Raw genomic sequence first — 27,498 nt, 5'->3', positions numbered from 1 at the left:
GATTTCTAAATAATATGAAAAGCTAACACATGAAATACGACCAGAACAAACCAGGCTCAAGAATCTTGTACATCCCTGGCTAACCAAGAAGCAAGACTGAAACATCATGGCCATGCAAAATAGTATAACCATACTAGAATCCCAGTTGTCTGTTTTACAGTAAGGAAGAAGTCTCAGATGCTTCATTACCACAAATTGACTGAAGATATTGTGATTAATCAGTAAAATGTGCCTGCTTGCAGACAAGGATTAGTTGAAGGTGATATTTTTAAAATGCAATTCAACTGCAGAAAGTAACACTCTGTTTGAAAGCTGTAAGTGCCTTTACAGGGAAAATGAGGAGTTGAGAAATGGAACAACAGTAGCCAGTGAACCACTATACAAAGGTATTAAGCCACTTTATATACAGGAGTTGTATCTGGTAATTTTATTTATCTGTATTTCAATCTGAGTTAATGCATAATGATAACAGCTAGAAGCAGCTGCATTTTAATTTATTTCCACCTTGGTTTATATTGTTTTTAACAGCATTAAGTTATCCTTAGAGAATTCTTAACTGTAGTAAATGATAGATTGTTAAAAAAACTGTAATGCCCTTATTAGCATTTTTTTTTTTTTTAGAAACAATGGCTATTACCATCAGAATTTCTGGATAGGTTTATATTATTTGAATCCTGATGATGGCTTTGCTTGGAGTGATGGATCTCCAGTGAGTATTTTAATTTTCCACAGCTTTATTTTGCATTCCCTGTGCTTCTGATTTATGTGTAGTGTATATGTTTTTGTGTATTTTTTGTGCTTAATCATAACCCTCTGTATTGTGCACTCTTCAAGAAAGCTAAGGAATAGCAATTTCATGGCTTGATATTTTTGTCTAAAACATACTGATTTTTGATAAGGAGATACACATTGAATCAACAAGGAAACTAAATGCATGCAGACTAAAAGGATATTTCTATGAATGTGAGGATTTTTTTGGTGCAAAATAGTTCTTCTTTAGTTGTTCTTTTCTTTGCTCATCATCTTCAATGACTTACATTCCATGGAGTTGAAAACACTTTTTTAATATCAGTTTGACTTACTGCACTTTAAGCTAAGGTATAAAACTGTGGAAATGAAAGTGATTTTGGAGATGTAGGTGTACTTGATATGAGGTTGCTCAAGATATATTGATGGGGATTTACATTACCTGAAACTGCATTTTATATAGGAAAATTAGACTAGCAGTAATAGTTCTTCTAAGGTAAATGCCAACATTTTTATTGCATCTGAATAATATCCTATTCTACTCATTTTGTATATTTAATTAGTTTAATATCAAAATGTAGCATGCCCCAGCATTGTTGTTAAGTGTAATTTAAAAATTTAGGTCCCATGAAAAATGTTTATATTCTTCCAAGTGTGCACAAAAACAATTGTTACTTAAACTGCAATCCATTTGCAATCTGAAAAAGTTTGAAATTTCAGCATTTGCACAGGGGGATTCTCATTTCCTCCTAAGTTTTTAACCTGACAATAGGAACAATTTGTAGGTCTGTGCTTTGATGCTGTCTCCTCCCTCTCTCCCTTACTTTATTTTCATAAAACAGAATCTTCACAAAACTTCTTCTGTCATAGGTGAGGTATGAAAACTGGGGCTTTGGAGAACCAAATAATTATCAAGGAGTTGAACTTTGTACAGAGATCAGTGGTGATTCCAGCATGCTTTGGAATGACAGGCACTGTGATTATATGTATGGATGGATTTGCCAAATAAGAAAAGGTATTGCTTACTCCTGTATATTAGTGTAATAAGAAGATATTCTCATTTGATTTTTACCTTAGTTGTAATAAATAAAAAAATTTCAAAACCTCTTTATAAGAACAGCCTCAGGGGTTGTTTTTTCTGCTAAGAATGTGTAGTTTGAGGATGGAGCCTGGTTTCAAGATATTTTATTTCTATATTCACATGTTGATTACTTGCTAAATTCTCATGAGATATGTGTTTGGATGCTTTTTATTTACTAAAGATATCAAGACAATGTTTATAATTTAGGGAACACTTGAGTTTCACTAGCAGTGCATCTATCTAAATCTGAGTTTTTAGAAAGTGCAGCACATTTCAGTGTTTTACGGCATTCTTATGTTGGGATGGAGAGGAGCAAAATAAAGATGTTGCATTAGATTACTGACAATAAATATCAGCTCTGCCTTTTAGTGATAAGAGAATTTCTTAGGCATAGATTGTCTTAATAGATGTCATCACTAGTGAGATTACATTTTAGTACAAAACTAATTGGTAAGCCTAAACTGACAGAGTTTTTCTGTATAATAAATTTTTTTTCTGAAATGCTAATGACATTCAAGATCCCATCTCCATGATGCCATAGCAAAAACAAATGGGAATTCTTTAGTCTAAAGTTTTTCTTTTCATTGAGGACCAGTTAATTTCTTTATCATTTCCAGCAAGATTTTATCTAGGGAAATTTGTAAGATCAAGGTAGAAGTTACTCTCAACCAGAGAAAGATGGAAAGAACCTCACCCTGTGGTGGTTAGGGCACCCCATCAGATGATAACCCAGCCTACATTCCTCCTGTCTCTGGTTTAAGTCAGAATTCAAGTATTGGTGGCCACAGGAAAAGAGGGAGATGCAGATCGAGGACAACTGTCTTTACAGAGTTAATGCTTTGGGACATAAGGTTTACTGCTTTCAATGAGCAAAAAAACTTATTTGATTCAGGTAAAGTTCAAGGTATTTTATAATACTTTGCATGTAAGGACTAGCTTCAGGGAACAAGACTACATATTTAAAACTGAATATTATACCAAAATTAAGATAATTAGGTTATTTAGTTCCTTTCACATTTTGGTACTAAATCCATTGCTAACTGTGAAAGTCAATGTCAGTATTAAAACATGCCTGTCAGGCACATGAAATATCTTCTTTTCAGACAGAAAGTGTACTATAATAATATTTTTTTTTTCTCACAGGGGCAAGTGTGAAGCCTGAACCAACAGAATCTCCTGTACCCGGTAGGTGTTACTGCTGTTGCTCTTTGTTTGTGTGTGTGTGTGTTCAAAAGCATTGTTAAAATTTTATTAAGAAGGATTCTTGTACCTCAGGAGCAGAACAGTTAGGTTGGCAATTATCTTACAGAATACAGGACTACTGAGGATGGATGGATTATACACGAAGACAAACAGTACTATTTCAGCACGGAGACTGTTCCTATGGAAGAGGGTCGTGAGTTCTGCAAAAAGAACTTTGGAGACCTTTCTGTCATTGAGAGTGAAAGTGAAAGAAAGTTCCTCTGGCGATATGTAAGAAAAATCATTAATACTATGGAATAAACCATCCAAAACAAGTGAGCATGGGCACAGATCCTTTTCACCATGGTGTTCTCCCTACAAGTTTTGATAGTGATATTGCAGTTACACTAAGACAGATTAGTATGAAGAACAAGCTAATGCTAACTTTAAAGACATCTGTAGCTTCATTTTAGCAGAAAGTATTACACTGATAAGTTATAATATGTAGGATATCTTAAGTAGTGGATCAAAGCAGCAGTTGACTTACATGCAACACACAGAACATGGGATTTAGATTTTATCTGTTTATCTGGGCTATAGTCTACCTAGCAGCCTCTTTTTGGTCCTCAAGTTTGCTCCTTTGCCTCCTTCTTGTGAGAATATAATTATGGAGAGAGAAGAAACTGGACATGGATTATGCCATGAGAAAGAGGTTTGAAATCCTATTTACTGTATCATTAGAATTGTTTGCTTTTTATGCTGGTTGAGGCCAATTTATTTTTAATCTGGAATATGCTTAAAAATTATATTTAAACTACATAGAACATTTCCTGAGCTGGCTGAAGAGGACACAAGGACATGTATCAATTTGTATCCAAAATGTAAGAATGGGCTTGTGTTTGCAAGGAATTAGTCAGATAAAGTCCACTGCAGAGACTGTGCAATAGGTTCTGATTTCAGTGGCTTTCAAGTGCAATGTGAGAAGTGTTGATACAGTGACCACACCTTTTGCCCAATGGTGAAGTTTGACTGTGGACTGTCAGCTGTGAGCTGCTTTGCCTTAAATGTTGTGGTTACAGAATGTATCCAGTTCATATCTTCTGTCAGTTAGAGGTATATTACTCATCAGTAACAAAATAGGTTTATATGACAATAGAAGGCATTTGTGTAATTTTAATTTTTGCATTCTAGATATTGAAAAATGGCAAAGAGGGTGCATATTTCATTGGTTTACAACTGAGTATTGACCAACGTACAAGGTAGGTCATACCCACTTTTGAGTCATAATTTAAACATTATTGTATTCCCAAGTAGTTTATTTGCATCTTAATTTAGCTCTAGATTATGCAGAAGAAATGCTGCATGTTTCCTAAATAAAATAGAATTTGCTCAAAGCTAGACAAAAATTATACTGCAGCTAATATATTTTGAATTTTTATTCAGGAATTCTAGTTTCCTTTATTGTGTGATTCATTCTGAAAATATAAGTAGATGTTCTAACTGTAAATATATAAGACATTTTGTAGGTAAAAATGGTTTTTTTACCCCATCCTTAACTGCTGATAACAGACTCTAATAAAGGATCAAATGAAACCTATTTTATTTTTCTGGAACAATGATAGTTGTTGCACTGTGAGGTCAAGCAGGTTTTCTGAAAGCCTTTCTGAATATCAATGTGCAGCACTGTATTTGACACGTGATGTTTATTTAGGCCTGGATTCAGTTCAGTCTGTGTTTGAAGTGCCTGGATAGATGCCTATTAGTTCTCAGATCTCCTCATAGTCCACAGTAACAATGAGGGACCTCCAGAGGATAATTAAGATAATTACTTGAGCCTCTGAAAAGGAGGTATTTCTGCCTTGCTGGTTTTGTAGGGACCCTAAGATGAATATACTTTTAAGCACCTTGTGAATGTGTCTGAAGCATGAACCTGGGCACTTCTGTCACTTGCAGATCACTAGAAAGATGTGTCCTAATAATTTTCCTGGTTACAGTTTTGTTCATTGACTAATCTACATGGATATTCAGTTTTTCCGATGTTTGTATTTTACCTTGTATGTCTTTGAACAGAGAGTAGTTTAGTGCAACTAGTAAAGAGGCAATTTGGTCAAAAAACCTTGTACATTTTACTATGAGCAGATATATTTAGCATATTAAAAAGTTACTTTTTTAACATGGAAGAAGTTCTATTTTATGTTAAAGAAGCATTTTGTTGGATTGTTTTTATTAAGCTGGATGGATGGCACTCCAGTGAATTATTTGGCATGGGCACCACATGAACCTAACTTCGCAAATAATGATGAAAACTGTGTCGTTATGTATAAGAATTTAGGTGAGTTTTGTATGTTCTTTCATGAATTTCATTATTTGTGTGTTTGTGTCACAACATTCTTTTTCTTCTGAGAAGCATCCCTTCCTCCTCTTTTGTTGTTTTTTCTTTTTTACAAAAAGTAATTGAAGCAGACTACAGTATTCCTTACAGGACTTAATAGTTTTGTACTCTTGTGCTTACCTGAAGCCTAACGTGGGGAAGATCTGATAGAGCTTTGTGGCCAGAGTCTGTGGTTGTGGTTGCTGGTTTATATTTTTTATTAAAATTGACCTAATGTGTCACTATGAAGTTTCTAGTACCTGGCTCTGCAAAGCTTTTAACAGTCTGTAATTACAGCATGTATAAAGTGACATATTTTTCCTAGACACTGATATTGAATGATAATAAACCGAGAGACAGCTTTGATCTTTCAACTAAAAGCACTGTATGTGAGAATGAGTGAAACTGATTTCCATTAACCAGCTTGAGATGTGGTGTCATACAGTTCCCCATTTATCTTACACCCAGGATTTTGGAATGATATAAACTGTGGCTATCCAAATCCCTACATATGTGAAAGGCACAACAGTTCCATTAATTCAACTGTTCCTCCAACAACATTTTCAAGTCCAAGAGGATGTCGTCCAGCTTGGCTTTCTTTTCATAACAAGGTACCATAACAAATACGATCTATGCTGGATGTTTGGCAATGCATTAAATAGAAAACAAGGGAATCTTTCAATCATACTGTTTCTTATTTATACAATATGTTGTTATTTTTATGCAGAGAGCTATGACACATGCTTTTCTTTGTTTGCCTATCCATTGTTTTGCAGGAAAGGCTTTTCTGATGCTTCTAATGAAGCAAATTCAGTTGCAGTTGATGAAAGATAATTCTCTAGTCAGCTCTTCAAATGTTTTTATACACATTTAGTCAGAATTCCTAAGTATTGATGCCTTGATCTAGGTGTTTTTTGAGCAAGCTGTAATGCTTTTTCCTGACTACATTTTGTCTTCCTTAACTTTACTAACATGGTATGTATTGTAAAATAACATGAATAATTAGACAAAGATCAGTCATGCATAACTTAGCACTGTTAGCTGTCTATCGAAAAATCAGGATTTGCTTATTTTCTAGGGATTTCAGATCAAATCTAGTTGTTGAGCAAGACACTTTAGTGAGACTTCTAATTTTATGTAGAACTAGGACTAACACAAGAGCTCATTGAAAGTTGAATGTATTTTTTCAGATAAATGCATTCTTTTACTGCCTTTTCTTCATCCTGCTCTGTTTAAAACAGTGATTATCAATTGAGGGATATTAGAATGAAGATAATATATAGAGAATTTGTTCATATTTTAGTGTTACAAAATATTTGGATCTACAGAAGAGGAACGTGTTACTTGGCATGCTGCACGAACAGCTTGCATGAATTTAGGAGGAAACCTGGCCTCGATCCCTAATGAACAAGTGCAAGGTACTGTGCACAGTTTTGTAGCAAATAGATGACATGACATTTAATCCTTACAGGCTGGCTGGGGTTTGTCTGAATAAAAACAGATTTGAATAATGACTGCATATTTGATCTTTGTTCCCAAACATATAATTTTTAGATGTCTTCCATTAAATCTACCAAATTTTAGTGTTGGCTCAGAGATATATATATGTGTATATTGTCCTGGGAGCCAAAGTAGTGTTTTTTTTTAATGCTTGCACATGATGCCAGCTGGACCCTGCAATTCCCATTCCAAACAATGTGGTTTCACTAGGTGGCATTAAGTTGCTGCATGGATTTCTTGTTAAATCAAGTAGAATGTCTTTAGCATGAGAACCTGCCTGTGGGCAACTTCAAGGAGGCTTGAGTGCTCACACACATATGCAGAGCTCACCTCACAGAAGTGCCACTCTTTTCACTAGAGGAGCTTATTGCAATGAACCCAACAGCTGCATCCCTGTCTCAGGGAGATGAGAGGGGGAAAGCTACCCCATGCTTGAATAAACAAGGCATCTGTCCAAACTAAAAACAGAGGAAGTCCTTGATAGATGTTAGATTGACTTTGATAGATAGACTGGTTTTTTAGGCATAATGTTTTATCCTACATGTGAATGTGATGAAAAACAAATGCTGCAAAACACATACTGTCTGTGAACTCAAGAGAGCACACTAAAACCTCAATCATTGTAAAACAATGCATTGAAGTCCGAGCAGTTAAATAGTTTTAATTTAAACTGCTGATAAAAACTTAGTACTACTTATGATTTCCACTTGTGAAGAGCATAAGAATCAAATTTTCATTTTTCAAACAGTTATATTATTATTCTACATATTTTCTGAAGTGGTTAATAAATGCACAGGACTTGAATTCTGGGTAAAAGAGAAATGAGCAATGGAGCTATTAGCACAAAACTATTATCATTGCAGGAAGTGCAGGCATAAAGGCCTGAGTTCCTGTTACAATTTCTGGCAGAACATCAATTCTAATATTTGGCAAAAAAACCTACAGGTTTCATTCCTGGAGGAGTAAGCTGCATACATTTAAAAATGCTGAAGGGAGGTGAATGATTAACAGAATAGACAGAAATTAATCTATTCTTTTCAGAGGAAAAAACATTCATAACCATGACTGCAATGGTTGGCAAAAGCCATAGTATATTCATTTTATCACCACATTCAATGCAGCATGGATTGAATGAATTAAACCAGTAGATTGAATATAATTCATAATGTTTATAATGGATGAATATCAGCTGACCTAGCCTGCTCTGAGCTAGCTAAGACACATCAGCACCCCACCTGGACTGTGCAAAGCTGTGATAATTGATTTGCTTGTGTTTAATAGTTCTGTTAAGTCTCGTTTGAAGCAGGTTTCTTGTGCATTTTGCTCCCTGCCAAGGCAGTGCAGACTGTTGCCCAGCAGTCCGGGGAGGGAAGAAACACTCTCCTGGTTCTGGAGCAGCACTGCTTGTGCAGAAACACGAATGGCAGGATCTCGGTGGTGCTGTTGTGTCACTGGGGGACAACCACTCTTGTGGGATTATCAAAAATGTGTGTAATCCCCACAGCTGTCAGTGTCTTGAACTAAGATTCAGATGTGTCTTGGGACATATAAAAATAATTTCTGTCATGTTTTTGGAGTCCATTCCAGAACCAGCTTAGATACTTAGATGAAGTATTTTTCCCAAGCCACAGTTATATATCTACTTCCCCATTCATCAAACTCAACATTCACCTCCTTTTCATCTCACCTGCTTGTGTTATCAGCAGTGGAGTGTTTTGTATTTCAGAAAAAGTATTTAATATCATCAATCTCAGTGAGGCCAAATATTTCACAAATATTAAAATTATTCCTCTTTTCTTTGCATTTGTTTCATTCTAGCTTTCCTTACGTTCCATTTAAAAGATTTTGCCACTGAGACATGGATTGGATTAAATGATATAAATCATGAAATGAGATTCCTCTGGACAGATGGAACAGGGGTTTACTTTACAAACTGGGCCAAAGGCTTCCCGTCAGGACATATGGGTTTATATGCCTATAGCGGCCAGGTAAATAGCAATCACAAATTGTTCACTGAAGTTTGATTTTATAGAATTATAGAATAATTTTGATTGGAAAAGGCTTCTAAGATTGTTTAGTTTAATTGTTATTGCAGCACTTCCAAGGCCACCACTAAACCATGTCCCTAACTGCTGCATCTCCATCTCTTTTAAATACCTCCAGGGATGAAGACTTAAACACTTTTCCCTGGGCAGCCTGTTCCAATGCCTAAAAACTCTTTTAGTGATGAATATTTTCCTAATATCCAATCTTCTTGTTTCAACTTTGGGCCATTTCCTCTTGTCCTATCACTTGTTATACTAGAGAAAAGAGACCAATACCCACCTTGCCTAAGATTGAATGAATGCATTTGTGATGATTTTAGGTATGTCACTGCTTGACATACTACTTTGATACTTGTATGCATGTTGGATATAAAGTTGGATATAAATCCAGGTAAATTTATATCCAAGCAGATCCAAGCAGAGTGAATGCTTTTGACAGGATCTGTGCAGTGCTCATAGAAAGACTTGTTTCAGTTTTTAGTTCTCTGTGTCTGTGAAGGCTACACAGCTTTTGTGTTCAGCCTGTGTTCTCTCCTAGGCTGTGTCAATGGGGCAGTGGTTCTCCTGCCCTCCATGGCATTTTCCCAAAAGCACAGCAATGAGAACATCATCCTGGTGCTCTGGTGACAGTTGTGCCAGAGCTTGGCAGGCTTCCCAGTTGGCAATGTAGTTTGCAAGGGGACATTTACAAACATTCCCCTGAAGCAGGTGTCTTACAGATAAGCAAATAAGCAAATTCTGCCAGTCACAGTTGAAGGAGGGACATGAGTCTATAAAACACAGCCATTCAATTTTTACAAGGAAAAAAAACCCCGAACCACCAGAAAATCACTCTCTTGTTCTGTCAAACAAACTGATCTGATAGGTCACAGAGTTCCTTTCTCTCTGATAATGTGTGCGTTCTCTGGAACTACAACACTTTATAGCACTCTATTTCTCTTGAATGACGTTTTTAATGTAGAAATTCGATTTTTGTGTATAATATCCTTTTCCATGTCTTTGAAAGGAGCACCTTTGAGCTTCTTATCTCTAAAGGAGGAAAAAAATGAGGTAGAATTTGGAGTTCTAAAGGAAAATATTTTAAAAATGCTACTTTTAAAAAAAGAGTTGTCTCTTTTTATGTGAAGTAATAGGATTTTATGAAGTCTAATGTGACAACTTATAAAGTCCCTTTTTCATAAATTTTATATTTGTTTTTAAGCTTACTTGATCTTAGCAAAAAAATGTTATCATAGTTAGTAAAAATGAGTATGCAACGGTTCAGTTTGAAAGATTTAAATCAAAGGTGTTTTCAGCCAAAAATGAACTTGTTATCTTAACATCTTATGAACAGAAAAAAACCAAACAAGTAAACAAAAAATTAAATATGGATGTTTCATCACACAAAGCCACATGTAACCCTGCAGGCCTTTGCACTAATCACTGTTTATTTAATATGTGCTAATCTAATTTCTGTCTATTGTATCCATGTCAGAGAAGTTGAAATGTCATAGTAAGGCAGAGCCGTGGCTGCCTTTGGGCAGGAGCTGTTCTAACTTTGCTGTGTGTACTATTACAGCTTGAAACAATAAATTGTTGCACTGCACTTTAAGGGTTCCGGTTTATTTCTGGGGAAAAATTATCCAGTCTTTTCTACAATGATTGATATAATTTCTCTTCAAATTATCTGTGACTCCTCCCTATGCTGTATGCCTGGGCATTGAGAATACTAAAATTTCTCTGGTCCTCTTACTCACCAAAGGTAGTGCAATAGAAAGTAACAAATAAACTTGTGACATGTAAGAGGAATAAAACTTCCACATCACTTGTGTAACTTAAAACTTGTGCTCCTAAATATTACAATGATAATGAGACTAAAATTACAGCATTACTTGTGTCTGAAGATGCAAATGTGGGTCAAAAGTTTCAATTTTGCTTATTCTAGCTATTTTTAACTGATGTTGTATCTCTTTGCCTCGAGGCTGATTGTGTTGCCATGAAAAACAAACCTGTTAAGGAAGCAGGGAAGTGGGCTGATCAGAGTTGTGATAACAGCAGAGGATATATATGCCAAATTAATGCAGGTACTTCTCTTTTTAGTTGAAACCAAAACTTTTTCTTTCTTTCTTTTTTTTTCCCCCCACAGGAAATTGCTTAAGTATGTGGATTTAATAATGATTTTGCATCCAATAAAGATAAATGCACAAGTTGTTCTTCAGGCAGGAAGAAAAGGGTCAAATAGCCAAATGTGTCAGAAGACTGGTTAGTCACTGCTCTCATCTGACACTTCCCAGCAAATGCTGCGTTGCTATTTTCCTGAGCTGGAATTTGTGTCTGCATCTTTGTGTCTAGTATGACTCTTGATATGACATTTGTTCCATAGTTCTTATCATTTTCTGAGTACATTGGCTTTCAAAACATGTTTTGGAAAATACTGGTTTGTACATGTAGCATGAACTATCTGGAATGAGACTGCAACCCATCTGCACTGAAATTGAGTAAAATTGTCTCCAAAAAAGAGATTATAAATATTTAAATCTAGCATCTAAGTATCTGAGCAATTTTTAAGGACTGGTCTGTTGCAACCATTTTATTTCTTGGAAAAGATAAAGTCTTTGGGAAACCAAACAGTTTCTGCAAAGTATTTATCATAAATTACTTTAAGCAGCTCTTTAACTCTCTATAGCTTTGTAATTGAATTTTACTACTGTTGCTGGCTTAAAGCATAGTGCATCTTATCCATGCTGATTATAAACCAGAGAATATGAAATAAATAATAGTTCTATTTATAACCATAAATAATGGTTATAAATAGATAATAAATAAATAATAATAGTTCTATTTATAACCACAGTGAAATCATGCTACCCTTTTGAACAAGTAAATGGGTCTTTTTTTGTCCTTTATTTTACAGATTCTGAATTTCTGCCTTCTACAACCTCATCCCCATCCAACATTATCCGTTATGGGAATAGTAGTTATTTGTTCATCCACAGCAAAATGACATGGGAGGATGCACGGAAAAACTGCAAACAAAATCAATTTGACCTTTCCAGTGTCTTAGACACCTACACTCATTCATTCCTGTGGCTAAAGATATTAAAATATGGGGTGCCTGTGTGGATTGGTCTTAATAGCAATGTGGTAAGAAAATTAAACTAATTGAACATGATGCGGCTTTTCTCATGGACAAGTCAGGAACTGAAAAGTCTTATCATCTCTCTCTTTACTTCAGCTTATTTGCTTACATCTTGAACCTAAAAACTTCTTTGTGCTGTCAGAGGAGTCCATCCTCTTCTGTTAATCTGATTAAATCGTGTATATTGCACATGCTTTTCACATTTTTTTCTATGATATTCCACTCTATGCACTTCCAAATAAGGCATTTTAGTCTAGCATCTTGTAATATCTCTTTATATATTTCAGGTATAAGTGTGATATATATGTGATATAAAATCCTAATATTTTAGAATTTACAGAAGAAAACATCTATTGTAGTAACGATACCTAATTTTGAGAAGTATAAGAAGGTGCTATTATTATGAATATTTTACAATTTTTGAGGATAGTTATCAAGTAATTAATTAGTTTACCTAGTTCAATTTTATTTGTCTCCTCCTTCTCAGTTGTTGGGTATTTTAATACTTTCTGTGTATTTAAATACGGTATCGTTTTCTTCTTGGCACAGACACTTGTCCCACACACTCCATTTGTCTGAGCAAATGAGAAAAACCCCAAATATATGAACATAATACACCATGTCCCAAAAATCAAAAGATGCCTCTAATATTAATCGCCAGGATAAATCACTGAGTTAACCAGCTTTGGTGGGAAATTACTATGGACTTAAATGTATTCCAAGTTAAAATCATCTACATGTCTTGAAACTTCTGGGGAAAGAGTTAGAGCAAAAATTAGTCATCAAAATTTCACTCCTACAATTTATTTTTAATGAAATTGTTATTAGTCTCCAATTAAAGGTATTGTTAAGGTCAACATTAACTCAATGTCACTTTGCATTTCCTTTTGCTGAAAAGTACTTGTTGCACTGCTGTATTTCTCAATACATATCTATTTGTCACAACAAAAATGTCAAAGTTTGAGCCATTTGTATTTATTATTAGCTTATAAGAAAAGCCCAAATCCTTTTAGCACAAAGTGCTATGTAGACAGAGTAGATTGATAGAGTTTAATAATTCCAGTTGATTTTTTTTTCCTTAGACCAATGGGCATTATGAATGGATTGATAACTGGAGAATGAAGTACACGAAATGGGCTGAAGGGGAGCCAAAGCAAAAACTAGGCTGTGTCTATCTTGACATTACTGGAGTCTGGAAGACAGGATTCTGCAACGAAAGTTACTTCTCTGTTTGCAAAAAGTCTGATGGTAAGAACTTGAAGTCTGACCACTGCAATTTGATCAACATCTCATTAGAGATGCTGGGGTTTATTTCCAGAGCTAGAGAGATGAAATCATTAGAATTTACTGAGGATGAATTGGGCTACTTTAAAGTAAGGGCAAACACATAATAAGAAAGAGCCAGTGTGAATGTGAGTAGCTGTCACTTTATATCAATAGTGTTATATAAATTTTGCAAAGCTAAGACTCACACTACTCTGCCATTTACTCTCCTATTGAATAAATTTGCAATATAAAAAACCCCAAAAATCAAAAGGCAGTGAATGTAAGGAAGTAGTCACATGTGTTTCTTTTTGGTTTTTTTTTTTTTTTTAACTATTTTTAATCAGTTCAAGCTCCCACTGAGCCCCCTCAGCTTCCAGGAAAGTGTCCTGAATCAGAAGGACACAGGTCTTGGATCCCTTTCCGAGGTCATTGTTACTACATTGAATCTTCCTCTTCAAGAAACTGGGCCCAGGCATCTTTAGAATGCCTTCGACTAGGTGAGAATCCTATTTTTCCTAAAATAAGTATCAAAAGTATCAAGTAACAAAACCCATTTGTTTTCCTAACTGTGGAAAGCTGAACATGTGTTGTGTGTTTTTGTGATTCTGGGTATGGTCCAAGTGTTGGACAAGACAGTTGCTTCCAATTATTGCCTTAATGTGGGAGGTAATGGAAAACCTTTGTCTACTGCACTGTCTCATATATGTGGGACCAGGCATGAGAGGAGCTGTGTGGCCTGGAATGAAGATCATGAAAATGGAAATCTTATACTTTGACCCTGATGGGAGATAAACAGCTTCATTCACAGCGGTCACTAAAGATTAATGGAATTTGTGTCTTTTGTATTCTTGATCTAATTTCTCCCTTGATTATTGCAGTTTCATGCCACTGGAGTGAAAGCTGTTTAGGCTGGATAATATATGAGTAAACTAGGGCTGTGGTGCAGTTTAATTCTCTCAACTTCCTTCTTTGGGAAAGGGATGAAGATTGATTATGCTGGACTTTATATGTCAGTAGCACTGTTCTTTATGGCATTGGTGGCAGTGTGACTTAGGTGTCCGGTCTCCCATTAGATTATGCAGAGATCTCAGCCACTCTCCAGCAGAACTGGTTTAGATGGATTTACCTTCACTGGAATTATATATTGTCATATGGTCAATAAGAACCTAACAACCCATGGCAAATGTAGACACTGGGTGAGAGGATTCTCCCTCTCTTTTCTGATACTTAGTTTTGTTCCTGGGTTTTCATAAAGCAGTTTGTTGACAGGACAATGAGAATGCTTTCCACTGTGAAACAACTCTAAGAAATCTTTCCTTCCCTGTGCCTTCCAGGTGCCTCTCTGGTGTCGGTTGAAGACTCGGCTGAAGCCAACTTTTTGACCTACAACCTTGAACCACTTGAAGGGAAAACATCAACATTTTGGACAGGAATGTACAGAAATGTGGATGGTACTTTCTCTAATTTTAATGTCTTTTTTTCTAGTGAATAATTACTGCAAGCTTTTTGGCACGAGTGTTGAAAATTTCACATTATAATTCTGTAATAAGGAAGATAAAGCAAGACAGAATAGGCAATTAAATCCTGTATTTGATGATTATTGCTTTCACATTAATGCAATTAATATTCAATTAGATAGATATTTCTATCCTTATAGTAGACTTTAAAGTACAATCTTTTACTGTTCAGGCAAAAAATACCAATATAACTATCAGTGGCAGGGTTGCAAAATAGTTCAGGTGGGGTTTTCTTGAGTTTTGGAAGATTAGTTTTTCAACTGCCTACCCAAACACTTCAATGAAAAACTTCTTAGGGATAAGACAACTTTTCAATTACAGCGCTTGAATCTTAACCAGGAGTAGTGAAAATTTTTGGTGAAGGAAAGAATTCGAGGGTAGTCATTTATATTTATGACACACAGAGGAAAGCTGAGGTTCACTCATGTGGTCAGTTGACATAAAAAGTATTTCTAAAAGTGGTTCTAGAGCAGTGTAGAGCAGCACACTTCTCACAGTGACCATAAACACAAGAGTTCTTCAGCTCTTCATTATAGCTCTACATAGTCATTAATAGTAATTTCAGCATAAGTGCATAGCTGAATTTCATACCTTTATGTGTGTATCCAGATTGTATTCACTTGCCACGTCCTCACAAAAAGGGTATCAGGAATTACAAATAAAAAGAACCCAAAACAAAAGCAAAATATATTGAATCTTATAAAAATCAAAATACAATTTTCATTCTGAGTCTAAGAATTTCCTTGAGTACAACGTACAGTCACAAGAAGTACATTTATTCTAAATAAATAGCACTATTAAAAGAAAGAAAGCAAAAAAGAACCGGAAGGAAGAAGCAGAAAGTCCCAAGCATAGCTGAGCAACAGCGATCACAAGATTTTGGAAGGAGATCTATAAAAAGGAAAATCGTCTGTGTAAATCTTATGGAAATGAGTAGAAACTGGAAAACAAATGAAATAAAATTGGACCAAGAAAGACTTCAGTGTGGGCTTTGAAAAGAATAACACAAAACCTTCCTACAAATTACTGGAATAAAGAGCATTCTGGTGAAGTGAAGTTATATTTTAACATTACTATTTCTATTAATGGAATAAATAATTGACACTGCACCATTACTATCACTTGAGGGACATTCTTCTTGGAACTATCTTGCCTCTGCAACAACATAAGTCAGATTTGTCAGCCATTTCCCAAAAATTGATATTATATCATTTGCATAAAATCTTAGGGGCAACATATCATGTCAGAAGTAAATAGTTTAGTGATCTGTCTCCAAAAGTAGTGACAAGTAAATTTCTCAGGAAGGCAATAAATATGGAGCATGTGAAGGTGTCAGTATGGTAATTAAGACTATCTTTTTTTTTCCATATTCAATGTCTTTTCAATTAGGACTATGGCTGTGGCTAGATGGCAGTGCAGTGAATTTTGTCAACTGGAATGTAGGAGAGCCTTCTTCTCAGCAAAATGAGCACTGCGTTGAAATGTATGCAGATTCTGGGTATTGGAATAATTTCTATTGCTCTTCCTACAAAGGATATATTTGTAAAAAGCCAAAAAGTAAGTGCTGCATTTATGAATTAGTTTTATGTATGGATAAGCTAGTATTAGTAGATGGCCATTACACACAATGCCTTTCAGGTGCATGTTCTGGGCTTTTATAAATGCCAAAGGATACACATTTCCATGCCAAGAAAAAGACAGAATGACTCTTTTCAGAAAGTAGTTCTGGACAGTAGTCAAGTCCCTTAAGAATTGCTTTTAAAAGACTGTGTTCATATCTTAGCTATACCTAGTGTATACACTCAACAAGTTTGCGTGTTTTCTATTGACAGCTGTTGAGAAATCACAATGCAAGGACCATGCCTTGCATACACAAATCTATCAAACATATTCCTCAGGGCATCCCCTCTGCTCTGCCTGTGGAGTAGCCATTGTTTATTTCCCTCTGCCAGTCTCATGTGCATGTGTTTTCTAAGTATGATGTAGTTAGTGTTTCTATGAATTGAGTATTTATAAAGTGTGACTTATTTAACAGCTTGGGATCTTTTGTCTCTGTGTCCTCCTGTTGTGAATAGATGAATGAATGAAAAGCAAAGCAAATAGCACAGTTTGGATGTGCTAAACTGAAGGTGTCCTGAAATAACTGAATGTGCAAATTTGACAGTAGGGACATCTAGCTCATATGTATTCCTAAAAGTCATCATAATAATTTCTTCCAGTATATATTGCAATATCAAAATCTCTTACTTATGCTTCCTAAGAAAGTTGAAATGTGTAGCTGCAATATACTGACTTCCTCTACAATACTGGAAATGAGAGAAATTCTGCTATCCTTTCTGTAAATTTGTTCTCATGCAAAATTATTCTTACTTACTCAAATGCTTGTAATGATGACTGTATCTTTTACAGGAAATACTGCAGCATCTCAGTATATCCACCCTTTCAGAGTCCATTTATCAATCTCTTTGTATTGTCATTGACAAAAATTAATAGATGTGGGTAGAAAGTATTAAAATAGATTGCAACTTCTCCTTTTTCACCATTTAGTTCAATTATTTGTGCTGATACTGACATTCACCTGTTTTGATGCTGACCAAATAGCTGAAGCAGATGAAAGCTAATTACTTTTTTCTATGATTATCTTCAGCCAGTCTAGTCTACTTATCTGGAATGCCACAGATTCAACCTAATTCCAGAGTCAATGCAAGGATTATATAGTAACTCACCTCAAAACAGGACACAATCTAGTCACACATTTTCATAGAAATGCAGCTTTTCTTGGCATAGTTTTTCAGAACATGATTTTCAGTATGTTACAAAATATAAAAATAAATAATGTATAAATAATTAATCACACAAAAATATAATTATTTTTAATATTATTTTCAAGTTCCAGCAACTGAAATGCCATCGGCATCTGAAATGGCACCAGCTGAAATACCTACAATGGGTAAGAATATTGTCTTTCAAGTAGAAAAAAACTAGTCCCACATAAGATCTAAACCAGAAATATTCTATTCTGTATTATGTCTTTTACATTTTCTTTTAAACCAAATTACTGTATCTGTTTCCTAGGATGACACTGTTTCCAAGCAGTACACAATATAGTCTATTTGGGTGCATCTCCAAATGTAGATTAAAAAATGTAGATTAAAAATAAATTATTTGTGATATGGCATGCAATACTAGTGATTTAAAATCAAGTTATGTTTCTACCTCCTCTTCTCATTACATCAAAACAAATGAACCCCTTCTTTTTAAAAGATCATGCATTCTAAAGAACTTGCTTCCAGTAATCAGATGACTTCTGTAGCATTCTTTTGATTTCTTCCTATTTGTTTTCAGCAATGACAAAAGATGAGAAGGCTTCTACCCTGAACCACAGCAAAACAGGAGTTATAGTTATTGTTGGTATTATCATCCTAGTTGGAAGTGGCCTTGTAGGATATCTCTTCTACAAAAGAAGAAAGAATTGCTTGCCAACAAATGACAGCTTTGAGAATAATCTGTATTTTAATGGTGATGCAGTTCCTGGAATTAGTGACACAAAGGATCTTGTGACCAACATAGAGCAGAATGAACATGCAACACTGTAATGTAACAAAAGGAAATGTAATATGTAATATAAAATGTAATGTAATAAAATAAAATGTGCCTTGTTTTATTAAAATTATGCAACTAGAATGAAGCCAAAGGTATTTTCTCATGTGCAATTACTGTACTAGCTTGTTTCTGTGTGTGTGTAATGTCATACATTGCAGTTATTTTATTTTGTAGCCATTATAGAAAGTGAAAGATTTCAGGTCTCAGAATTTGATGATCACACTGGTGAATGTGGATCTTAAGAAAAGTGATAATATTGGCTAATTATTAAATGGAGCAGTAGAAATGGATAAAATAAAGAAAGTAAAATCCAAGAGCCCCTTGAAGAACAAGCACAAGATTTGACGTTTCTGCATCAGATTGTTTCAAACCATGCTATTCAGTAAACATCTAATTTTACCATCTTTCAAGTATTCCCATGGACTTAAGTACAGCCATAGTCTCTATAGGATATGTCTGTATTTGGGCACATTTCCCCTTTGAACTACTTGGGCAAAAAGACCTTTATGATATTTCAGTTCCTACAACTTCATACAACACAGAAAATGGAGTACTTGCAGTTTATGTATTCTAGATTTTAATTGGGTAAAATCTGGAGACCGACCTCTGGAGTGAAAAGTGTGGTTGATATTAGCTGCGAATTTTGGCTGGCCACAAGTGGGTTTGCTGGTGAGAGGTGATGAAGGCCATGGAGAAATATCCTTCTTATCAGGCAGCAGTCACCGAGGGGAGGGAGGAAGATTGCCTGTGTGTGTTCTGAAGGCTTCTAGGAGCAGAAGGTTTCTGCACAGCTCTTAATGGTGATCACATGCTGGTACTGCTCTTGACAGTTTCTCAATAACTAGTATAGATTTGTGGGATGTGTGATGCAAGTAAAGAACTATTTAGCTTTACCAATATAACAGTTACTACTGATTTTATTTGCTTTCTAAAATGGTTAAATTGGCTACTATTTATGGACATCTTATATTCCCCAAGGAGTTTATATTCCTAATTTTTGTAGATCCTGTAAAATTTAAATCATGAGTTATTCCTCGCTTGCTTACAAGGGTTTGCAAGAGTTGATTTTGTGGTCTCAGATTTTGCTCTGTGAAATAAAAAAATACTGTCTTTTATTTTTAAAATAGGTTTGCATTTTATAGTCTCATCTATATCAGACATTGTAACATGATAAAGTGAATACAAGATCATATCACAGGGGAGACATTCCAGCAGAAGTCGTGATCACATATTATATCAACCATATTTTCCTGAATCTGTCCCAGGATTAAATCTGCTTAGAGACAAAACAAAAATGTGAGCTGAGTGATTTAGTAAAAGTTTTAAATTACATACATATGTAGGTAAGATGGGGAAATTTGTACAGGAACTTATTTTCTCTGGCTCTGGTGTCTTTTTCCCAGCTATTTCCTTGCTCTGTTCCTACTGCTGTTTCCATTTTTAATGCACAGTTGTTTAAGCATGTTTTTTCAAGGATCAATACCTCTAATGGTTTTTAATGCCATCTGATGTGGCTTGTGACAGAAAGCTCTTGACTGACTGATTAATGCTACTGAGGGTCATGCTATATGGAGGAGCCGTGCCACGTAGAAATTTATGTGAAACAGAAAATGAAAGACCAAGAGAGGCTGACTGGAACCCCAGCCTCACTGTGCTGGCTGTTGAGCAAACACCAGACAGGTGCAGTCTCACCTAAAAGAAGGTCAGTCCTCTTCTGGGCTCTGCACAATCTTAAAATGGTATCTGTACACGAAGTCGTTCTTCCAGATAACCTTTATTCCCATGCACATATGCAAAGGTATGGTTGAAAAGAAGACAAAAATAGAGGGGATGTCTCATTTCTGGTTCTGTGCCATACTTATAAAGCACATCACTAAAAAGTGTCAAGAAGGGAATCCAGCTACTGGAGCCTGGATAGTTCTGAGCTCATTTATTAATTAATTTTTCCTGAAATCCAGCATCATCTCTGAGTTGGAAAGAATTAAAAATGCCATGATAGTTAATAGCTGGCAGTAGATGTAGGTGCTCCTGTGTCAGTTCTGATCTCCTGTCCAAACAGGTATAGAAAATTTAAAGAAATTTCCAAATAAGAAGCCCTACTCTGAAGATGGAGCTGCTGAGCCTGCTCATTTTAGAAAGAGTGTAAGTTAAAAAGACCTGAAAGATTTTCAGAAGAGGGGGAAATTTAAGCTGCATGGCTTACAGTATTTCCTATTTCAAGACAATGGAATTGAAGCAGATTTCCCACTAAAAAGATTAATGTAGTAATAGTAGCATTTACAGCACATGGAATCATTGGAGTTCCACATCATGAGCAGAAGAAGAACACTGGTACTTTATACACAAACTGTAACACAAGTTTTTGAATAGAAGGAAGAGATACAAACAAATTCAAACACTTTAAACATTATCTAATTAACATAAGATCAAATTGAAAGCTTTTACTTAGGAACAGAGATAAGTAAAATATGCTTCTCTATTTGACTGGAAAAAAGAAATCTGTCTTACTGGAAATGAGTCATGTTCATATGGACACACTCTAATTTTATATTTTATGTATGCTGATCCTTCACCAAATCTTTCAACCATTTTCTGCTACTGACTAGTACTTATATTGGGGTTGGTCAGGTGCCTTAGAATCAAACTGTTGCTCTTGTGATCTCTTACTTTGTCTCCCAAGTAGATGACACTACTTAGGGGAGGTCTCAGGCTGTATTTTGCATACATGTGTGTATTATATATATATATATATATATATTCTCAAAGGAATTGGGTTCTTGCTTTTCTGAAATATATTTTCTGTAAAAACAAGGAAAATAGTTCCTTGAAAACCAAGATGATTAATAGTATGAACAAGGGAGTATGAATAGAAAGGCAAAAAAATGTTTTAATGGATCAGTAATAGTTTATATCTATAATCCTCTGGTGCTGCCAAGATTTTACATTTGATCAGGTGGTTTAGAAAAATGAAAGAAAAAAATCATTCATTATGTAGCATGAAAATTTAAAAATAGAAATGTTGTTCCCTTTTTTTTTTTTTTGACTAGAATGTTCCTACTGAAGTTTAGAGTGGCTTTTTTTTTTTGAAAGAAATAAATGTTCATAACTTGGAAACTGTGATTGTACTATGTGTGGGGTTTCTGGATTGAAATCTTATATCAAGTTATAGCTAAATGATCACAAAATTAATTTCATATTTTAATATAAGTGTTTTTTTTGAAAATAAATGTAGGGAAGGGTCCAGTTGAATCCAGGTGGCCTCACACATCCATTTCTGTGAGCACCTGAGGAGTGACTTGGTGGCAATATTCAATGGCATGTAAGGTTTTGTCTCTTCACGTTGCTGTGTTTCTTGATACACTTGTGTTTAATTCTCGTTTCCCCTTTTCTCTGAAAAAGTTTGGACTTTAGAAGAAAGGAGGTGAATCTGCACACTGTGATTGTAACTTCCTGCCTGGGAGCAGAGATTGCCAGAGGAACAATGCTGACTCAACACAAACCCCAGCAGCTTTTGTTCCTTGCCACTTTTAAAACGTCAGGCTGTGCCTCGCCAAATGGCAGATCCTGGAGCACTTCTTCCCAGTTCTCTGGTTTTCTTTCCCACTTTATGGGCTGTGATGCAATCTGGTCAAACACACAAACACTGAGGTAAAGCTGAGTTTTACTCTTGTTCAGCCTCTCAACAGATTATCAATACCAATCCCTCACCAACCACTGATCTTTGTTCAGAACAGAATCAGTTTCTTTTTCTCTGCTGTAATTGTCCTTGTTACACCCTGGTAGATTTGGATATTCTGAGGTGTTTTGTACAGCAGAACCACAAGACATATTTGTCTTGCTCTTGAGCAAGGAAGGAAGGAAAGTTGGAAAATTGAGGTTGCATGTTCAAACACTCTGGTGTTGGGGAATACCAGAATGCTTGACTGCAGCCATTCTTACATATGGATCATAACTTAGTGAATAATTGAATTCTATGGAGCAGCCCTCATTTATTCCACATTTCTCAGGTCTCAGTATCCTTTTCAGGCTCCCTTCTTTGCACGGCTTTGCTCTAGCTGTGTCTGCTGGCCTTGAGGTCCCACAGTTCTCCCCCACTGCTGTGCCTTTGTTCTACTCCAATTCCCTGCATACATTTTCAGACCCAGTCGTTCGTCTACATCTGAGTCAGAGTAATAGAAGAAAAATCCCACAGCTTTGTGTGGGTGTCCAGGGTATTCACTACCAGCAGCAATTTTGCTGCAGACGCAATATTGGGGAAGGTATGCCAGACCAGCTTCTCCTGGACGTATGGGAAACAAAATTTTTCGAAGTCCATGTGCAAAACCTGATGCAAAGCTTCCACCAGAGTCCCTTTTCTTGTCCTTGTGCTCTAAGTTTTTTGAGCTCTTTAAACTATCATGGAGGAAGCTTTATCAAAGTACACATGAGAATTTTGTCAGAATGCCTGTAGGGTGTACACTTTAGGGGTGCAAATTTTTGCAGACAAGTGGCATGAAAAATGAGGCAATATTCCTCATCAGTTTAGTTTTCCTCACTAGCAATAATTGGAAATCCAGTATTTTACAGTTACAGCTTTTTTTCTTCCTAGAATTGTGTTTTCTTTCCCATTTTTTTTTTCAGCTGTCACTTGGGTAATTATTCCTGCACATAGTCAAGAATGGAGCAAAAGAAAGAATATGTGTCTCCTGAAGAACACAAATCTAACTTTCTACAGCTTCTTCTTTTTTTTTTTTTTTCCTTTTCTATGGAATTTCAGGCATGAAAAATTCTGTTTCTCTCTAAATCCAAGGTCATAATTATTTGATTTGCATGGTGTCCCAGCAGTGCACTCTGGCTTTTTTCATCATGTATTGATACAGACAAATCTTTCTCTTATTTTTTACTTTTTTATTTATTTCTGAAAATGAGGCAGTAATCTCACCTTTTGGTAAAAATAATGATTCTGAGTTATAAGGTATGTCTTTAAAAAATGCACACTAAAATCATACTTGTTAGATCTTATATTTCCATGGGAAACTTTTATACATTAGAAAAACCAGCTTAGGAAACAAAGTTTACTCATTAGTATATTATTTCAAAATTACTCATGTGACATGACACAGTTCCTTATTTGATGCTCTGAACTTCCTTGTAGTTGTTGAGTCTTAAAAAGGGTTTGTTAATCCACTTCAGTACAGTGGGGTTTTCTCGCAAGGCAGTGCTTTGGTCTTACAAGGTCAAGGGAAGAAAGGAGTGAAATTTTTGCCATGTCTCTCTACTTGTCCCTGATTTTTCTACTCTCCATTAGTACATCTCTTCAAATGTCTGGTAAGTTTTGCCCTCTGCTTAGTGTGGAGGTTTTCAAGTTCTTTAACATGTGTTCTAGTTATCTCCCTTAGTGGGCAGTGAACTTAGATCTAGTCACAGCATATAATTTGAAAATGTTATGTCTAGCTTGATGTTTGGTGATACCTGCATAGGCATTCTCTTTCCTTTACCCAGGTTTATGAGTGAAAGGAATGTGCCAACAGATGTGGCCATAACCTTGGCAGTGCTGGTTCTTGAGAAAGCAGACAAAATCTGATTTCCCTTTACTCCATTGGAGGCTAGAAGAGCAGTGAATTCTCAGCATGCATGGAACTACTGGCTGATGTGTGCTTTGGGTTTCTTGGCAGCTCATATAGACCATAGTATACTGATCAGTGCATATTAAAAACTTATTTCCAAGCTGAGAGCTTTAGGAAGAACCTTAAAATCTCCCATTCATTATATTACACACCCTTCTACTACTGAGAGGGAAAAGAAATTACAGTGTCTTTTCCACGGCAAGTTCCCAGATGGAGAACTCTGAAGTCCAGCACTATTGCTTGAATGGCAGCAGGGACTGTGCAATGCACCAGTGATCTAATCCACCACAGGACAATTTCTTCTGGGCATGCTTTTGGGTGAGACCAAGCGAGCTCTAACCCATCCTCTGCTAACCTTCCCAAAAACAACTGTAGTCAGAGAGCTCTGTCAGGCTAATTATTATCTGGTTTGATCTATAGGCTTTCAGAGCTACAATACCAAGGCTGTTAAACCACTCCCTGTCACCTTTGGGATGGGAGGGCTATGAAGGCCCAGTTAAGTACTCTGGCCTTGGCAAGAAACCTTGGGTAAAAGCTGATGAACTGCTGAGTGAGTTGGGTGATGTTGCCTGTCACCTAGAAGCGAGCAAAGAGATGCAAGCTGAGCTGCAAAAGAGTGAAGATTTGGAGGAGGCTTTTTGGCCAAGTTGATCTTAAGAAGCAAAACTCTGATGTTCAGTGTCTCACATTTCTATTTACAAATGTAGTTATTAATAGCACTTAGGATATTGGCTAAGTTTAACTGTTCTAAGAACTGATGATGCTGCAAATTGTGGCTTCCCTCCTGAAAAACCTACAAATAAAACTCTATGAAGAAATGAATTTTCGCACAGCTGTTAAAAATTCCCAAGATAATTAACCAAAAATGAAAAACCATCACTTTCTTGGTGAGATGAAAATGACAATATTACTCTGGGCCAAATATAAAAATTATTTAGTTTTGAGTATGTAAATGATTTTTAATAGCTCTAAAGCAAAAATAGTCCTCTTACTTGCAGAATAAAAGCCCATTTAAATATGATTTTGTGGAACTTTGAAGAAATGATGAAATGTAATGTAATAAGGTCATTTTTGACATACTTTTTAAGACCACTGTGGTTTCAGGAGGGGTATGAAGAAGCACAATTTCTCTTGAAAGAACTGTATTTTCAGATCTTGTGTTTTTTCATTTTAAGAATATTTCAATAAATACTCTTCATACCAATGATTAACTTCCCTTGATTTATTTCTCTATGAACTATATATACTATTTTGTGGTTGTTTTTTTTTTATTTGGTTTGGTTTTGCTGGTTGGTTTGGGTTTGTTTTTTGGTGTTTGGTTTTTGATTTTTTTTTTTTTTTGGTAGCAGACTGTCATATAGCAACTAATTGCCTGTATCTCCAAAGAAACCTCTCCTCAAATGTTTGCATTATCATTTTATTTTATAGGTAGGGGAATATTTTCAATCTACAATGAAGATAACAAGCTCTGTGCCCAAGCTCAGAACTCTAGCTCAGTCATAACCACCACTTGTGATGAGCAGGATGAGTTTCAGAAGTTCAGGTGGGTCTCCCCCACGCAGCTGCTGAGCGTGGCTCTCAAGCTGTGCCTGGGCGTGCTCGCCAAGGACGACGAGGCTGCCGTCACCTTGGAATCCTGCAACAGGACAAATGAACTCCAGTGGTGGGAATGTAGAAATGAGACGCTTGCAACCCATGGCAAGGATTTATTTCTCAACTATGGCAAGGGGAAAGGAAAGAAAATGAGGCTGTCCAAAGCATCCAGCAAAGGGAGCAGGTGGAAAATCCATGGAAGTTTAGACAGTGTGTGCTCTCAGCGCTATGAGGGTGAGTACTGAAATTCCATTTCTATTTCTTGGTAACATGACTGCCCCTTCCTACAAAGCATGCCACTTCCTGCTTGACAGGCAGCAACTATTTTCTTAGAGTGACATCTGCAGAGGAGCTAATAATAAATAGGATGTAGAAATGAAAGGTGAATATATCTGTATACTTTTCAGCAAATACAGTTGTATGAATATATCTGTATACTTTTCAGCAAATACAGTTGTATGCATTTCTGCATAACTTAAAAAGTGAAATTCTTTCAAATGATAGAATAAAATTACAAAGGCCCATGATGTAAACATAAGGAAGAATGGGAATTCTGTTTGTACAACAACAGCAAAAGGAAATCTATGAGTTTTTTTAAATATATCTGATCAATTTGTAGAAGAGATGATTGTGTTGTGTTTAGTTTTTATTATTACTTTTGTTTGGTTTGACCTCTAATAATCTCTAAGAAGTGAATTTCTAGTTTAGATAGAAGGAATTCACCATTTACATTATTTACGTAGTGTTTTCCAGGCCTAGTAAAAACAAAAAGTAGAAAAAAACAAAAGAAAAAATGGTTCATAATGGTTTAGGATGCAATGTTTTATCATCCTGGAAAAAGGATGATGATGAAACAGTACCCTAGAGAGTAAGATCTTCTTTTGCTACAATTGTGTGGCTCTTGGGCTGTGTAGAGGGGGCACTCAGGATGAAGTAATCAATCCCCCTTCTGTTGAGGCACTAGTATGTTTGGAATTTAAATAACAATGGAATACATTTTTTGTTGTACACTACAGCTGTTGCACAGGAGTGAAGTTTGTCATAATCTTGTACAGACAGCAGCAAATTAGACTGAAAAGTCTTCCTAGCAGAGTCCTTGCAAATTTTAGATGTAGCTTCCTCTCATGAAGACTAATAAAAATATTGTGATACCTCCTTCCCAAGTTTTTTCAACTATGCAGGGGGGAAAAGAAGTGAATGGGCACTTTATTTAAGGACAAAACTGTGTATGCCATGGGAGAAGCTGAGTCACAGGAACCTTTGACAAAATAGTCCAGAAAACAATGGCATGACAAACTTAAACAGAAATTAGTTTGAGGCGCAATTAAGTATTTGAGAGTCTTTGTTCTGAATATTTTGACATAGTCATACCTGATTGGCACAACAGCCTTTTAGAGCTTTGGGATAACAAAGTACTGGTGTGTTGAGCCCTGCATCACTCAGCTTTGTCCACAGAAACCTGGCTATGAGTGCCACTGTGGTGAGCACCTGGTGCCAGCTGACAGCTGATCGGTGTTGATCTCTGCTTTTCTCCATAGATATCTATACACTGGGAGGAAATGCCTTTGGTGCACCCTGTGTGTTCCCTTTTAAGCATCAGGGAAAATGGTATGCTGAATGCATCCCTCGGAGGGATGACACAGACTCTCTCTGGTGTGCAACTTCTTCAGATTTTGATAAAGATCAATTGTTTGGAAACTGCCCACAAAAAGGTAATTTATTTATAAAAATCCCAGGAAAGCTGTTAAGCTAAAGTGTTAATCCACTGTCATGGTCAAGATGTTCTTGGGATGTGGAAGTAGCATTGGACAGTGAGCTGAATTCTGGCTTGCCTAGTTCACTGGTGAGCTGTGCAGCAAGGACATGAGC

General features: G+C 36.0%; 2 protein-coding genes across 3 annotated transcripts in view; both read left to right on the top strand.

Moving 5' to 3' along the window:
• Positions 1–18,521, top strand: part of LOC110476204 (macrophage mannose receptor 1-like) — a 50,448-nt gene extending 31,927 nt beyond the window's left edge. For both annotated transcript variants that reach the window (XM_021540977.3, XM_021540978.2), the window contains 17 exons: positions 622–709; positions 1,618–1,762; positions 2,972–3,013; positions 3,138–3,301; positions 4,202–4,269; positions 5,242–5,342; positions 5,850–5,992; positions 6,685–6,799; positions 8,700–8,869; positions 10,887–10,989; positions 11,820–12,049; positions 13,127–13,292; positions 13,655–13,807; positions 14,645–14,761; positions 16,217–16,384; positions 17,718–17,777; positions 18,173–18,521. In XM_021540977.3, coding sequence (XP_021396652.2) covers positions 622–709; positions 1,618–1,762; positions 2,972–3,013; positions 3,138–3,301; positions 4,202–4,269; positions 5,242–5,342; positions 5,850–5,992; positions 6,685–6,799; positions 8,700–8,869; positions 10,887–10,989; positions 11,820–12,049; positions 13,127–13,292; positions 13,655–13,807; positions 14,645–14,761; positions 16,217–16,384; positions 17,718–17,777; positions 18,173–18,423 — 2,284 coding nt within the window. In that variant the 3' untranslated portion in view covers positions 18,424–18,521. The remainder of the gene's footprint in view (positions 1–621; positions 710–1,617; positions 1,763–2,971; positions 3,014–3,137; positions 3,302–4,201; positions 4,270–5,241; positions 5,343–5,849; positions 5,993–6,684; positions 6,800–8,699; positions 8,870–10,886; positions 10,990–11,819; positions 12,050–13,126; positions 13,293–13,654; positions 13,808–14,644; positions 14,762–16,216; positions 16,385–17,717; positions 17,778–18,172) is intronic.
• A 5,007-nt stretch (positions 18,522–23,528) lies between these two features.
• The window catches only part of LOC110476205 (macrophage mannose receptor 1-like), a 32,097-nt gene continuing 28,127 nt past the window's right edge, over positions 23,529–27,498 (top strand). Inside the window, exons 1-3 of the mRNA XM_021540979.4 lie at positions 23,529–23,737; positions 25,465–25,863; positions 27,168–27,341. Of these exons, the coding sequence (XP_021396654.2) occupies positions 23,677–23,737; positions 25,465–25,863; positions 27,168–27,341 (634 nt within the window). The 5' untranslated portion in view covers positions 23,529–23,676. The remainder of the gene's footprint in view (positions 23,738–25,464; positions 25,864–27,167; positions 27,342–27,498) is intronic.

Source organism: Lonchura striata, chromosome 2 (genome assembly GCF_050655825.1).
Source record: "Lonchura striata isolate lonStrDom1 chromosome 2, ASM5065582v1, whole genome shotgun sequence".
Lineage (NCBI taxonomy): Eukaryota > Metazoa > Chordata > Aves > Passeriformes > Estrildidae > Lonchura > Lonchura striata.
Note: the sequence above shows the minus strand (reverse complement) of the source record. Positions and strands in the feature narration are given on the sequence as shown.